Source organism: Falco cherrug, chromosome 4 (genome assembly GCF_023634085.1).
Source record: "Falco cherrug isolate bFalChe1 chromosome 4, bFalChe1.pri, whole genome shotgun sequence".
NCBI lineage: Eukaryota > Metazoa > Chordata > Aves > Falconiformes > Falconidae > Falco > Falco cherrug.
Window position 1 is genome coordinate 10,581,093 of NC_073700.1, and position 16,121 is coordinate 10,597,213.

The 16,121-nt window shown below is 47.4% G+C and overlaps 1 protein-coding gene across 4 annotated transcripts in view; it reads left to right on the forward strand.

Annotated features, from left to right (window-relative positions):
- FLNB (filamin B) overlaps positions 1–12,823 on the forward strand; it is a 73,425-nt gene extending 60,602 nt beyond the window's left edge. For 3 of the 4 annotated variants that reach the window (XM_027805470.2, XM_027805478.2, XM_005432507.4), the window contains 11 exons: positions 373–576; positions 1,167–1,319; positions 1,644–1,766; positions 2,320–2,586; positions 3,020–3,157; positions 3,248–3,363; positions 5,143–5,275; positions 6,309–6,485; positions 8,946–9,164; positions 10,109–10,312; positions 11,014–12,823. In XM_027805470.2, coding sequence (XP_027661271.2) covers positions 373–576; positions 1,167–1,319; positions 1,644–1,766; positions 2,320–2,586; positions 3,020–3,157; positions 3,248–3,363; positions 5,143–5,275; positions 6,309–6,485; positions 8,946–9,164; positions 10,109–10,312; positions 11,014–11,201 — 1,922 coding nt within the window. In that variant the 3' untranslated portion in view covers positions 11,202–12,823. The remainder of the gene's footprint in view (positions 1–372; positions 577–1,166; positions 1,320–1,643; positions 1,767–2,319; positions 2,587–3,019; positions 3,158–3,247; positions 3,364–5,142; positions 5,276–6,308; positions 6,486–8,945; positions 9,165–10,108; positions 10,313–11,013) is intronic. The other variant, XM_055710031.1, reaches the window with a different exon arrangement.
- The last annotated feature ends 3,298 nt before the right edge of the window (positions 12,824–16,121 follow it).

Below are 16,121 nucleotides of genomic sequence, written 5' to 3' on the forward strand. Positions count from 1 at the left end.
GTCTTGATCTGAGAGAGTAGTATAGTAGCCCCTACTCCAGTTTGCTTTGCTATGTAAAAAACCTGATTTCTTTGCTTCTTCTCAGAAGATTGTTGTCAAACTAAGCAGTTGGTATTGTTTGGTACAGTTGGCCAAAGACAGAAGAGTATGAAGAATGACCTCTTGCGTTAGCTTGCATGTGACGTGCCACATTGTGATTGAAGTGCTTTTTTCAGCATATGTGAATGGCTTTGTGGCCCATTTGAGAGTAACACTTCAACATGTGTAAAGACAGTGCTCTTTCAGTATTTCATTTGGTGTGATTAAAGCATTTAAATCAAGTACGACAGGCATAAAAAGTGAGTAACTTCGTCACATTTCTGTGCTTTGTAGGCATCTCATTCATTCCACGAGAAGTGGGAGAGCATCTGGTTAGCATCAAGAAGAACGGGAGCCATGTACCAAACAGCCCTGTAACAATCATGGTGGTCCAGTCTGAGATAGGAGATGCCAGACGAGCAAGAGTTTTTGGACGCGGCTTGGTAGAAGGACGAACCTTTGAAATGTGTGACTTCATTATAGACACAAGAGATGCAGGTTAGTTCCATAGCAATGGGACTATGAGATGCTGTGTGTTATGTATCATCTCTAAATGAGAGCCTTCCCTCCCTCCACGTGACCACCAGATCACGAGCCAAAAACCAGCAGATGCAAATGGTGTATTAAGGATGCACAGTCATTATTGTCAGTTATTAACTACAGATAATGCTACAAGCTTCTAAGATGCTTTGCGTTGTTTTGGCTGATGTCTTTGTTACAGCCGGCAGGAACTGTCACTGAGACACTCATGAAGCTTTTCTTTCATTTGATGGTGCTGGTTCTAGTATCGTGTACAGCAAAAAGGAAACGAGCAAGAGACTTCCCTGTTGGTTTAATGTGGACCCTTGGCCACAGTCTTTGAAGCTAACTTTAATGTGGTCAGAGCATTTTAGGAGCTGTGAATGCATGCTGTGCCTTGAATATTTGACTGATTAGGACTACAAAAGTGTCATTAAGGCATCATGCAACTCCCGTGTGCCCATTAAGATACAAACCTACCGACTAGCTACTGCTACGGGTTTGGACTATTTTGTGTCAAATTTAGAAGAGCACTATGGAAATCTGAGGCTAACTTAGCTGTGTTGTAGGTTATGCTGGAATCTCACTGGCAGTTGAAGGACCCAGCAAGGTAGATATCCAAACTGAAGACCTAGAAGACGGAACCTGCAAAGTGTCCTATTTCCCAACTGTACCTGGCGTGTACATTGTGTCCACTAAATTTGCAGATGAACATATTCCAGGTAAGCAGAAGTGTTGGGTGGCTTTTTGGTTAGTACAACAAAAGCCTTACCTAGGTGGCCAGCACAGTGGAGCTGTGGGTGGGCTGTGTGATCTGGATCGGACCGTAAGTCCCAAAGGTTCAAGGAGGGTCGTACCAGTGCCCTCCACAAGCAGCAAACATCCATAACTTTTCTGTTTGCATGGGTGTAATTCACTTGGACCTGACTGTTAGCTGGCTCTAAAACTTGCCCTGTGGTCCACTACAAGCCAGAGAAGCTTCCCCTCCTTCCCTCGATGCAGCGTATAAGGAGCAGAGGAGGAGTAACTTGCTGTGGTACTTACAGGCAGCCCATTTACTGTGAAGATAAGTGGTGAAGGAAGAATTAAGGAGAGCATCACACGAACAAGGCGGGCTCCCTCTGTTGCAACAGTAGGAAGCATATGTGATCTGAACCTAAAAATTCCAGGTAAGCAACGTCCTTATCCTCATCACCATAACTTGCACTTGTATAGCGTGGGTGTACCTGAAACAGTGGAAACAGGAATTTCAGTGTTGTTAAGACATCCTCATATTAAGATAGTTTAGGGAAGAAGATAGTTTAGTGTGTTGTCTTCAAACTGTTAAAAATAAGCATGACCGTGATCAACATATGGAGAAACAAATACCAGGGGGGCCTTCATCTGTTCTGTGTACAGCAGGCTGGAGAACAGGCTGCACAGCTCGCCCTGTCTCCACGGTTTTGAGATGGTCGTGTTGGCTCTTAACTGTTTGTATGGCTGGCTGGCAAAGGTGAATCCCACGGGCCACTTCCTTCAGCTGCCTCTGTAGCACCTCGTAAGTGGTCACTGGCTAGGCTCGCTGCTCGCGTCCAGCTGAGCGTGCAGACCGGCACCCGCGTGCCTTTTCTGTCATTTGTACCGTGTGATAACTCCAGCTCAGGTCCTGCTTCCAAAAACAAAATACCAACCCTCTTTGTCACTCTCTATAATCTGTGATTTTTTTTATTCTCTTCTTGTTAGAAATTGATTGTGGGGATATGACAGCCCAGGTAACTAGTCCCTCTGGGAGAAACTCTGACGCCGAAATCATGGAAGCTGACAAAAACACCTATTGTGTCCGCTTTGTGCCACAAGAAATGGGGGTCCACACTGTGGATGTCAAATACAGAGGGCAGCCGGTGCTGGGCAGCCCCTTCCAGTTCACCGTGGGGCCGCTGGGCGAGGGAGGAGCCCACAAAGTGAGAGCTGGTGGGCCAGGGCTGAAGCGTGGAGAGACGGGCATCCCAGGTGAGTCCTCCAGTGTCCACTGGGCACAGGTCTGCAGCCCAGTGCTTTGGGTTCTGGTGGCCTCTGCTCTGGGAGCTTGAGCAGAGCTTGGTGTAACGCTGTAGGGTCGCCCCAAGCCAGGGGTGGTCAGGGGAGAAACACAGAGAAATAATGTTGCTGTTGCAATCTCCATGCGGATGGAGAAGTCTGGAGATGGGCGTTTTGGAACCTGCTCTCGCAGGATGAGCTTGAGGTCATAAGGTGTGTTATACAGGGCTGATTAATTCAAGGCTAGTAGGAGCTTCTTGGAGAAACTGCTAAGCGTTATCAGCCAGGATGATGGGACAAGGTAGTGTTCTTCGTACACATAAGTATGGAATGCTGCATGGTCTGTTAGGAAGAAGCTGCCACGCAGCAGACTTAGGCTTGTGTGTGCTCTCGTGTGCTTCAACAGCTGAGTTCAGTATATGGACGCGGGAAGCTGGAGCTGGAGGCCTGTCTATTGCTGTAGAAGGCCCAAGTAAAGCAGAAATCGCCTTTGAGGACCATAAAAATGGATCTTGTGGTGTATCATACATAGCACAAGAGCCAGGTATGTACTGACACCAATTGGTACCAAAATAACACCAGATGCTACTTCAAGAGAAGCTAAGGGCACTCACTGCTGCTTTTCTCCCTGCAGGCAACTATGAGGTGTCCATAAAGTTCAATGACGAGCACATTCCTGAAAGCCCCTACCTGGTTCCAGTCATCGCCCCCTCCGATGATGCTCGCAGGCTCACTGTCACTAGCCTTCAGGTGAGACACAAGGAAACATCTCCACAACTTGCTACACAGACTGATTTCGTCCTTGTTCTCCAAGACCAAAATGGTTGTCCTTTTTCCTTAGTAATAGCCTTGCATCTTGCAGCCAGAGAGAGGTTTTTGGCCACTGGCCCGTGGTAACCTGGGCTGGTAGAGCTGGCCTGGTTCTGTCTTGCCAGAACTTGAAGGCAGAAGGCTCAGCTGAGTGTATTACAGGTGGTAAGGTTTGGGAATTAAGAATAAGAGGCTCTAGAAGGTAGCACTGAGGAGCTAAAACTTGCTTTCCACTCTGTTAGCTAGGGGAAGGTTAAGGAGAACTGAAAGATGGACGTGACTCACCAGTGATGGTGCTGGTGCCAAGTTACTCGGCTGGCACATGGACTGGAGAGCTGGGCTGGGGGCTGGGATGCTGCTGCAGCCTGGCTGGAGCGTTGGCATGGACAGATGGAGGGGCCCCGCCGTGAGGGGGTAACAAAACCACACAGTCACATCCCAGAGTGATTCACAGTTTTGCGGTTGGTCTGGGCTCATCCCTCTGTTAACCTCACCATATCGTGTGTGTGTGTGTGTGTGGTTATGTACATTAAAATACAGGTAACGTTAAAGGCCTGACTTAAATCTCCAAAGCCAGAAACTTGGATGTGAGTGAGACTGAGAATCTGTGTCTAAAGATACTGTACCTCAGTCCTCATCGAGTGGTGATCAGCAATTAGTGCTTCAGTCGAGGCATTTTTTGGGGTATGTCCCAGCTGTGGTTCCGTGGCGTTTGCCTGGGCTGCAGGGCTCCTCCACCTTGCCTGCGTAAATCAGTCGTGACAGCCTGATCCAATAGTATCTCTTCTAACCAGGAGTTACAAGGGCGTTAATTAGTCGCTGTGGTATTGATGTTTCTCTTGTGTTTCATTTAAAGACTCTTTGACAGGAATACTCACTTCAATTAAGTCCTGGAGAGGCAGATAAAGCTGAGTATTCGGTAACGGAGCACGGTGCGCAGCATCAGCTTCCACAAAACCCGCATCAGGGACTTGCTTTATACGTTGTACCTCAGTTCTACTCAGTTGCATTTATTTCCCTCTTCAGGATTTATTTGAAAAAAAAAAAAAATAATAATCAGGTAAAGTATGTTAAGCATAAAATATTACTGCCAGATAGCTGCATGGGCTGCTCTGGTTGAGACCCGTTGCGGCACGGATGCCGCTGCCTCGCCTTCCACCGATGGCCTGACAGCGCGGCAACATCTGGTTTCATGTTTTAAATTGCTTTCTCATGTTAAGAAGTCTTGTGGTGGCGTTCTAAATGCAGCCTCTTGTGGCAAATATAAACATGCATATTACTCTTTCAGACAACTGGATTATCAGAGGCTTTTCCCCTGAATGAATCTGGAATGAATGAAGGGGCTGAAAATGGAGCTATAGCTTAAACATCCTTTAAATCAAGTGCCTGAATACTGGGGGCTGACCTTGGTGATAACGGATGACTAGTCTTGTAAACCTGCCTCTGCCTGATTTGTCAGTCGTCTGGCTTCCAAAAACGGTCTGTTACCATGGGAAAAACCAGCCTAGTCAGCATGTGTGAGTCCTAAATCAGCCACCTCCTAAGTGGGAGAGAGCTTCTGACCGGGGAGTTAATGCAAGTCACAACTTTACGCCTTTTGTTGAAATCTGAAAAAAAATAAATCAGTAATTGTGCTGAAGTGGGTATTTCCCTGCCACAAATCTCGCGCTGTCTGAAACAAGAAGTTTACATTTGCTAATCTGACTGTTGCATTCTCAGGAGTCTGGATTAAAAGTTAATCAGCCGGCATCCTTTGCTATAAGGCTGAACGGGGCAAAGGGCAAGATCGATGCTAAAGTCCACAGCCCCTCCGGAGCTGTAGAAGAGTGCCATGTGTCTGAGCTGGAGCCAGGTGAGCATGGCTTTACATTGGTCAAAACGAACCGGGTGACCTCCAAAACGTGCTTGCTGCCCCATAGTGAGGGAGGTTAATCCCTTTGGCTGGCGAGCAGCATGCCCAAGGAGCATGCACCTTGCTTGGAGAAGACTTCTTGGTGTTGGGTTGTTGGGTCAGGGTTGTGTCCGTGTTTTTCCTAGAGAGCTCATGGAGTGACAGAGCCCTGACTTGTGTGAGATACAGATATTTAAGTCTTGGCTTGTCAGTGAAGGTGCAGTGATACTAGTCATAAATAAAATATGATGTGGTTGTTGAATTTAGCCAGGGAAGAAGTTTATTTTTCAAAGCTATGCTACCATCTTCGACTAATAGTTCATTTTTACCTTGCACTCACTCCTTCATACAAAATGTCAAGGAAGCTGAATATAAGCAAACACTACAGAAAGCTCAACACCTGTTTCAGCAATGAGCTTTTCTTTTTCACTTGAAGTCTGAATGAGTTACGGTCTGTACTATGGACAGACAGCAGCTGTCTGGCTAGGGAAGATCAGTCCCTCCTGTGGGTTAACACACGATCAAAAATGTTAAATATCAGCAGATTGCTAAATGACTTTATTAAAGGCGCAGTGTCTGTGGTGTCAGAGCAGCATGCTCAGCCTGCTGGTGAGATCTGGCTTGCTCTTCCCAGCTGCGTTCCTTCTTTGCACCGCTCCCTGGACTGCTGGCAGGCTGGGCTGTGATGAAGCTGTCATGCTGAGTGCACGTGTGAGGCACGTACCCTAAAACTCACCCTGCAGGCTACAGGACAGCTGAGATCAGGTCCTAGTAGACAAGGTGCAAATGCAACCTGTGACGACACCTGTGATAAATGCAGCATTTTCCTACTTATATATGAGCTTAGTGTAGCTGAGTTTACCTAAGCTGGGACCAAAACACATCAAAGCGTTAGAGAAGCTTTGCTTGGGTCGCTAACTGGCCCTGTGCTGGGTTTAATTGCTGGTTTATTTGTTAGCTCTGATATGTCAGAAAAGCCACTTCTCTCTTGCAGATAAGTATGCCGTTCGGTTCATCCCCCATGAAAACGGCATCCACTCGATTGATGTGAAGTTCAACGGAAACCACGTGGTGGGCAGCCCCTTCAAAGTGCGCGTGGGTGAGCCCGGGCAGGCGGGCAACCCCGCGCTCGTCACGGCGTATGGGTCCGGCCTGGAGAGCGGTACCACGGGTAACCCTTCTTTTCCAGCTCCGATACAGACCTGTTTGCGCTTTGGCTTTGAGAGAGGCAGGAGCTGTTCCTAGGCGTATGTTTATGTGACTTTCCCTCCTAAGGCAGCTGAACTAACCCATATTCTCTGCTGACCCCAGGCACAGGCTAATTTTGCTTTCTCGCATGCTCCTCAAGTCTGAACGATCATCGATTAGCAAGTCTGCAGGCTATTCTGAGCTTTGACAAATTTAAAACCTATAAAGCAGCAACTGTGGCACGAGTTCACTTGAGGTGGTTAGTAGCTGGGCTATGACTTGCCAGTTAGATTAGCTCCACACTGGTGGTCCCTCGGAGCTCCGGGGATGCTCTGGCTCCCTTCTGCACATGAACTCAATGTCAATGCAAATGCCAGGCAGAGGCTTTTTGTGAGTGCAGATGTTGAGCTGGCTGTCTGGTTGAAGGAGTCTTGTTTAACTTGTATACCCCTGTTACTTAAACGGGTACCAGAGTGTACCCAGTTGCCTTTTCTCCAATGCTTGCGCCTCTAAGAAATTGCGAGTTTCATGTAACGTGATGTGTAAACTAGGGAGTACGGCAAATTGTAGTGTGCTATATGTGCTTCAGAGGCAGTGTGTGAACTGACTCTTCTTGGAAATCTGACACTTTAGTTATCTGCTGTGGCTGCCCCATCTGATAGTTCACAACTCAAGAACATAGGGTTTAGGGGTGTTTTTTTTTCATTTATATGATTTATAGCCTTAGTAAGAAAGTATGAAGACATTCCAGGATATGCACTTCCATTTATTTAATTGTGTGCTTCCTTGGGCCCTACACACAGGTGAATAAGCAGAGTAAAAGTGATTTATTTTTTTTTCCCTTTTGGTGTGCAAGGTGATAGCTAGTTTTTCTTACCCTATCTACTGCTGTCTTTTATGGATTCCATTTCATACCTTCAGTCTCCCTGGAAAAAAAAAAAAATGCTGCATTTATTCAGTCGAAGCTTCTGCTGTGCTGGAAAAACCAAGCAGTTGGTTTTGGAAACAAGTGGGTATACTATGTAAAATAAAGATACTGTAGCCTATGCTGTTTTAATAGGTGGAAACAAAAGCACTCATTAATACTAGCCACTGATACATCAGGGACAGGGGAATTTTTCTCCATCTATGAATGTGCTTGGGGTTGTTTTTAATCTAAATAGACTGTTTAACTTCAGCAAAGTTACTCTGTGCCGCCTTGTTGGATCCTGGCCGCTGCCAAAAGCCCAGTGCCCTGGGAGCGCCGAGCAGCGTTTCAAACAATGATCTACTGTGAAGGTTTCAATAGCTGGTGGCTGAGCACCTGAAACGTGCCCCCAGGAGGGCTGTGCGTCTGCAGCCTCCAACAATGCAAGCCTTTATTTGGGGCACAGGGAAAAAGCAGGGACTTCGGAGCAAGAAGTCTCCAGTGAGAAGCTGTGAAGCTTGCTGCCTTTGGAAATTAATTTTCCTCTGGTTGAGCAGTGCGTGTTGCAAGCTGACTGCCTTACTTCCCAGGCAGGCAGTGCCAGTAAGATTTACAGCTAAGGCATTGGAAGATGGTATAATCCTTGTGGGAGCCGGGTTCTTCCAGCATTGCAACAGCCTCTTGTGTGGAGAGGCTAGAAACCTCTCCCTAGTTTATCACCACGCTTGCGTGCTTCAGTCACAGCTATCGTAAACTTGCCCATAACCATCCTGGTTTTGATTGAGCTCAAAGCACTTTATTCCTCCTCAGCAGTGTCTGATACAACAGCCCAAAGATCATAAATATTTGAAGCCAGTGGTTGACAGTAAATTATTTGGGGGCTGAAAGCCTTGCTTAATTTTTTCTTGTGTTGCTGCCGTTGTGTCTTTGGCTTAGTATTGGCAGCAGTAATTCAGCTGCGTTAACCAGATGCTGTAATTAAACAATCTTTTGTTTCCACAAACTGCTTGGAGTGCTCTGGCTGAGCAGTTCAAACACCCGTCTCCTTCAGGAGATCTCCTGCCCCTCATCTCTTGCTTTGTTGTGGGCTCTTCGCTGCTCATTGAGGGTCCAGGGTGGGACGGCTCCGAGCCTTCCCGAGCCCAGCGGGGCAGGAGCTGGCTGTGCTGGCGCGGGCTCTGGCACCCAGCAGAAAGGAGGCTCGTGTTCTAAGAGCTCTCTCTCTAAGCCAGTCTTTTGATGCCAGACTACTTCCATTTTGGTCCTGAAGGGCTCTCATGGCCTCTTCTGCCACACTGTCATGTAACACAAGCAGAGGAGGGAGCCAAGGTGCCAGTGGGGAGGCTGCCGGGGGTGCAGAGCCCCCGCTCGGGGCAAGCCCTAGCCCTTGCAAGGGTGCTGGTGGGGGCTGTGCTGTTCCTCCCTGCCTGCAGCCTTGTCTTGCACCAAATTAGCTGTTCCTCGTTAATAACTGAGGCTGCCTGTGTAACATCGGGTGCGAGGAAGAGTGTGTCTTACTGTGCTAAATCTTTCTAGGACTGCAGTCGGAGTTTTTCATTAACACGACCAAGGCTGGTCCAGGTGCCCTCTCTGTTACAATTGAAGGGCCGTCAAAGGTGAAAATGGACTGCCAGGAAGCTCCAGAAGGTTACAAAGTCATGTACACACCCATGGCTCCAGGAAGCTATTTAATTGGAGTTAAATTTGGTGGACCTAACCACATAGTGGGCAGCCCCTTCAAGGCAAAGGTTACAGGTAAAAAGCTAACCAGTATTTACTGTGTGCCTGAAGTAGTTTGTATCATTCAGCAAATATGTTCCTCCAGGATAGCAGTGTGGCATTCAGGTTTAGATGCCCAGAAACGTGAGAAGTGAAACATTTCTCCCCAAAGCCTGCCTAGATGAGGGATCTCAGGAGAGGCTACAGGAGCATCAGTCACGGAGCTTGCCAGCTTGACTCAGTGGAGGGTTGTAAAACAGCTTCAAGGGAGAATATTAAGTCCTGAGCTAGCCCTAGGGTTTTGCACTGGGAGTAGGGAAATGTGGCTTATTTACCCATTCCCACCCACCCCCAAGCCTGAAACCTGTAGCATAAGTGTTGTCCCTCTTGGTCTCATTTTGGTGCAGGTATCACGTAACCAAAGGTCAGTAATGTCTGGGAGGCTTTTAGATGATGCGAGCAAGGCTGGTTTAGGAAGCTCTTTCTCTCTTCAGTGCTGTGTTTAAACACAGACTGGAATTCATTTCTACTGCTGCCCCTGAGCTAGTGAACCCTCTCCTGGTGCCCGTGGTGTGGTAATGTTCTTGGGAGTGGACGGCAGGGACTGCGCTCCCCCAGGCTGGGACATGCTCTGCTTTCAAAATGGGTTATTGCAAAATTGCACCTGCTTTTCTGCCAACTCAAGTCATTTTTAGCATTTGGTGATTGGAGCACAATTAACTCTTCTTAAGTGGCCAGCTTTGCTTTAATGAATCCTGAAGTTCCTGTGGTCCTTTAACCACTCGAGGGCTCTGGGATGGGATTGTTGCCAGCGTTGCTGGAAGATGTCAGTTTAAAAACCCAAGTAGGAAATTGCTCCTCTCAGAAAATGCATTTTGGATGCAGAATGCATGCTAGTCATTAGGAGGGTTTTGAAACCTCCTTGTAAATGCCTTTTGGATGGGGTGAACCTGAATGTCAGAAATCTTTTCTGTTTCCAGGACAGCGACTGGTTAGCCCAAGCAGTGCCAACGAAACTTCTTCCATCCTGGTAGAGTCGGTGACAAGATCATCGACTGAAACTTGTTATAGTGCCATTCCCAAATCCACCTCGGATGCTAGCAAGGTGGTTTCCCGTGGAGCAGGACTTTCAAAGGCTTTTGTGGGTCAGAAAAGCTCCTTCTCTGTGGACTGCAGCAAAGCAGGTATGGGTACAGGAACCAGGGGGATGTCAGGGTGGTTTAACTGGACATTTTTTGCCCTAAACCAGCTTGTAAAGTTAAAACTCGGAGCTTGAGGTGGTGATCTGGTTCTAAAGAAAAACTCTGAATGCCACACAGTGCTCACCAACTCAGTCCTAATGTAGAGGTGGTAAAGATGCTGTTTCCTCTCCGAATGGCTTTATCTGAGCCGGGTGCACCTGAAAGAAACCCCAGGGTTATGGCGTGAGAACAAACAGGTTGCTGAATTCAAGCAACCCTCGTGGTGCATTGCAGCGTGCCATGCAAGGTGTTCCCGTAAGCCTTGGGTGCTGATCGTCATCACCTGGAAGCTTTGTGGTGGGTGGATTACAGGCCAGCTGTGTTCACTGGTCTCTGCTATTAACTTCTAACGAAGTACTGGAGAGGCAGTGCCTGCTCACCTTCACGGGCAGTGTTAATGTCTCCTGTGCTCTAGTTAGATAGTGGTAGCCTGCAGGGTCTTTGCAAAATGCACAGATAAACCCTTGCCTCTATGAGGCTGAAGGCTTTTTAAAATAAAATTCCTTCTTATACCAAATTAACTTGGCTACCACTATGTGAATTAAAATAACAGAATCCATGTGTTATGGAGCCAATATATTATGGTACAACTATGCTTGTTTATTTAAGTTGAGGAGCGCTAACAGTCTCTTATTTTGCTGTAGGTTCAAATATGTTGTTAGTTGGCGTCCACGGACCTACAATACCCTGCGAAGAGGTATCCATCAAACATCTGGGGAGCCACCAGTACAACGTAACGTATGTCGTCAAGGAAAGGGGTGACTATATCCTGGCGGTGAAATGGGGTGACGAGCACATCCCTGGCAGTCCCTTCCATGTCACCGTTCCTTAAACTCGCTGAGCATCAGAGTCAACCTTTGTGTCTGCAGTTCAGATGTAGAGTTATACCAGGTGCAGTCTTGTTGCAAAATGCAGTATCTAGATACACACGGCTCACATTTCAATACAGTCAGAAGTAAACTCTGTAACTATTTTTTACAAGCATTTCACTTCTATCCTACTTACCAACCTAATGTCAATCTATTTAATGTCCTCCTCAAATTGTACCTTTGCAGTACTGTCCAGGTCACTGTTAACATTTGGAGAATCATGTGGATAAATAGACACTAATTTCCCTTGTGGATGTTAAAGGCTTTAGATGTTAATTGAGAACTGGAATTTGTCTTTGTAATTGGGTATCTTAACTACTGATTTTATTTGACTGGAGACTTTACGGTTTAGTTATGGAATATGACTTCGGCTGTCCCCAGTTCAAATTCTTTTCTGTAAAGAAATGAGGTAAAACTGGTACTATAACAGGTGCCTTTGTATACTTGATCAATTTTAACGCTTAACATTATAAAAAGCTACTAAAGGTGGCTTTACCACTCAAATTTAAAATGTCTCTGAAAATGCTTTGCTAATGGTTTACATTTAGGAAAAGTTTATCTTTTATAGCAAGCCAAAAGCAGACTGAAAATGAATTTCTGGAAGCTTTCAGCCTTTCGATGTTAATGCTTTGTAAATCTAGATAGGTAGCTTTTTGGCCACAGGGCTAGCAATGCGGTTTTTAATTAGCTTTGGGATTCTGGTGAGATTTCTGTCACTGTACAGGTAACTCCCCACACCCTTTTTATTCATTTTAAGAACAACCCCCAGTTTGGCTGGGTTAAATAAAGCCCCTAAACTTGCCAAGGCAGGTGTAGCTCTCGCCTGCGTGACCCAAAATTGATGCAGGTCAGACCACAGCAGTGTACTGGGGAGATGATCGGCAGTTTACCTGGAGGCTGTGGCCAGGCGAGTAGCTAAGATGGTGCAAAGAAGCCAACCTGGGGATGGGACCCCACATCTGTAGTTGAGTATGGGGGTGGGAGGGAGGGCGGGTGTGCAAATTTACCAATAATAGCAATGCCGATCAACAAACCTGGTTTTGGTGTGAGTGGTTTTATTATATCTCAGTCCAAGGACATGCCTGAGGCATGCTCATCTCTCCTGAAATCCGCTTCACGCTGCAAAAGGCATTCCTGCTGAAGGACAGGGAGTGAAATCTTCCATTATAACTTGTCTGTTTGTCCTGGATTACTCTGTGCTACTTCCCAAGTGTGTATCTGAATTGCTGTCAGCTGCTGGGGCTTTAGTAAACTCTCCAAATGAGCTTTAACTCTGCAATTAGGAGAAGGTAGGATTTGTTGAAATGTCACTGTCTGTCCCTAGAGAGAAGTTCACACTTACGGTTCTGTAGTTCCGTGTGGATGCACTACTCTCCAGCACAGTCATTGGGGTTTAAAATAAAGGAAGGTTGGGGTTTTTTTTACTGTGCTTTTTATTGTGCCTTAATGTGAAATGCTCACTACATTGTAAACTAGGAAGTAAAACCAAAATAAACTGGAATAAAATGCAGGATTGTAAAATTGTATCTTATAACTTATTAAATAGAAATGTTTGCTTCATTAAAAATGTGCATGTTAAAAACAACATTGGATTCCTTTCATATATAGTCAGTAAAATTCAAACTAAAGCCACAGCGTGCGGCAGCTGCAGGCAGACCGAACAACCCCTGGCCCACGAGCCGTGTAGGTAGCCACAAAAAACTTCAGCATAACTTCACTGACATTAATTTTTTTCCTCTAAAACTTTTTTTTTTTTTAACCTAAAACAAAATGTCTAGCAAAAGTTTAAGCCATGGCATGAACGCATGGGGCGGCGGCGGGCAGAGCATGAATGGGGCACGACACCGGCACAGGGCGCAGTGCCGGCAGGTTCCAGGTCTGATCCCGGGGTGCTGCCTGTGGCACCCGCCGGCCCCTCCAGCCTTGCTGGGCTTGTTTGCAGAAGGTGGTTCCCGGCATGGTGCTGCACCTGGGACCGGCCGGCTCCTGTGCACGGCCATGGAAACCAGCAGATGTTTTCCCAAACAGGCTGGAAGCCCTGCTGAAACCTGAGGTGCAGTGGCTGCCAAGAACTTTCCTGCCCCAGGTTTATCAGATTATTTCCTTTTTATAGTTAGCTGTGTTTCATTAGCTTTGTGCTATGTCAGCCTGAACCTCCTATTTAATGTTTTTAAACAAAACAAACAAAAAAAAATAACCCTGGATACAGCTGGGGTTGAATAAACCTGGAGAGCCTTGAGCCTGCGTAACCCTTGTTTGCCAGCACCCTGCTTCGTCTGGCCGTCTCTTGCCTGTTACCACTTGGCGTCTTGGTCTAATAACATTAGCTGAGATTAATGGGAGCTGTCTGTGAGGCTGATGGACCCTGATTGTTACCTTGCCTGAGGTTACCTCCAGCAAAAGCTAAGCTCTGCTTCAAGCAAGCAGTCCAGCCTTGCCTGGACACTGACAGCGGCGGGGTGGCCACAAAAACTGACTTGCTAAGGACAGCGAGCACCTGGCGGTGGTGGTGGGCGTGAGAAGATGCTGTGTAGGTCGTCTTCGGTAGCAACATTCAGCCAACTCCACCAGCTCTGGCAGCTGAGGACTGACTTAGTCTTGGTGACAGAGCAGTGCTTTGGTGGGTACTGTGCTCTGCTTTTGTTCTTTGGCACCTTGATGAAGGTTTCAGTTTGCAGTGCCCACCGTAGCAGGCAGCTGTGGGGCTGGGGTGTCAGTGTACCGGGTTACTGGTGTCCCAGGGCCTCTTCCCAGGTAGAATTGGAATGGTATGAGATGCACTTTCTTCATTATTTACAGAGGACTGGCATATTTGGTTTGCCTTTAGCTGTGGAAGTGGTTTTTTTCTGCTGCTTTGGTTGAACTTAAGTCCTTTTTTTATAATCTCTCTCCTTGGCGGTGGTTTGCAGTAGGATTTGGCCACATGGTACCTGTGAGTCCCGCTGGGAACTCGTCCATCCCTCCTCTGCTGGCCCAAAGTGTCCTGTGAGCACTCGGCTGGATCTGGCAGTGCCCTCAGTAGCCAGCTGGAGCTACTTGCCTGCTGGTGGCCAGTGACCCAGGCAGCCCATAAGCCAGGGCACCACCACGTAGGAAAGCCTGCTGGCACCCACTGCATTTCCAGGAGGTTCGCTGGATGTTTTGGTGGCTGGTGGAAGGTAAGTCCCTGCAGCACACCAGTTGCCTAAGAACAGTAACTCTCCAGAGCATCCCATCCCCCTGTCTGGTATTGATGGTTTTTGATGCCTGAAGCATTTGTTAGTCTTGATGGGTGAGGAGAAGGGGTCTCTTGGAGATGATGTGGAGCTGGTGCTCCTTACAACCTGCACACTCAGCCTGTCCTGTAGCAGTTCTTGTCCCTGTGCTGTGCTTGTTCCTGCCGTACCCTGGGGTCTCGCCTGTGTTTGCTGCCCACTGGCCTTCCCCTTTGGTTTGGGGAGCTGTTGGGGTTCCCTCTTCAGACCCCTCAGGTGTCCCCTGGCCTTGCCTCCATCTGTTTCTGATGGCCGTTACTGGAGGCCATGTGGCAAAGATCATGTATACTTGAGCATCACTCAAAACAGAATTTTTTATTTTTGTGCTGCCCCGTTACAGAAATGCAATCAGGAGAGCACCCACTGCTTCTCAGCACCTTGGAGGCTGCTCCTGGGGGCAGGTGAGGTGGTTGGTGGCCCCTTCACACACACGTGGTGTCCTTAAACCTGCTGCCAGCACGGCTCTTGCTTTCTGCACCACTCACAAATGTGAACAAATGTCTTTTGTTTTATTGTGCCTGATAGAAAAGATGCGAGAGGTCTCGTGTTAGCTGGGGGAGGCAGCTCGTGACAGCACTCTGTCAGGTGCTCTCTGACAGTCGTAAAGGTCCTGGTTTGCCGTGGGCGTCCTTCTGCAGGGCTCCAGTGCCTGGCTGTGCATCATCCCAGGCCATGGGGAATTCCAGCTGCTGGCTGGCCCCAGGCTGCAGCACGCCCTTCAGACTGCCAGCTCTGTCATTTGGCCCAGCACCGCCCTGGCAGCATGGGGATTTGCTTTTCAAAGTAGCTTCAGCCACAAGGAGTGGAGCTCCTTGCAAAAAGCATAAGGTGCTGTTTCTGCTCAGCTGCTTGCCTTGGGCGAGGGGGAAGGTGATCTATCTGGGGCCCACCAAGAGCCGGTCATCTTCAGCATCTGCGTGCCAGTAAAATAGTTCTCCTGCCATTTGTCACCTGCTATATTGTCCTTCGTGCACGATGATAAACCTGGTGTAGTGCTGCCTGGGGTGTAGCACCAAGTGCCTTTATTAACGGGCTAGATCGTGCCCCCATGATGGGCGTGCTGGGGTGTGCTGGTGAACGTGGGGCAGCTCGGGCGTTTGGTGCTGGGCAGGGCTGACCACAGGGTGCGCAGGCAGAGCGGGGCTGGCAGTACCTCTTCACCCTTTCCAGTATCAGTATAAGTGATGGTCTTCAATAAATTAAAAAATATATTTTAAAATGATTTGAATAATTGAAATTATGAAATCTTTAAATGATTTCAAATTAATCCTTTAATTATTTTAAATACGTATATAAAATATAATCCAGTATGCTTAATTTTCCTAGTGATGTTACTCAGCAGTAAGTCTCTAGTCCATGCCAGGCCTGGGACTGCACAAAGCACTTTGTGCATGTGCGTCCAAAGTGGATCTCCCGTTACCCACCAAACAGCACTGAGCGGGTGTACTAGCAATGCAGGCGGTGGGGGTGTTGCTTAGCAGGGCTCTGGTTTTGGTCAGATTATGCAAACCCTGTAATTAGTTTTCCCTCTAATTGTCTGTGGAAAGCAAAGTTGTGAAGTTTCCAATGCAGAACCTGCTTTTTTCTCTACTCAGTTTTAACTTCTAAATGTATTTGTTTTAAACTGAC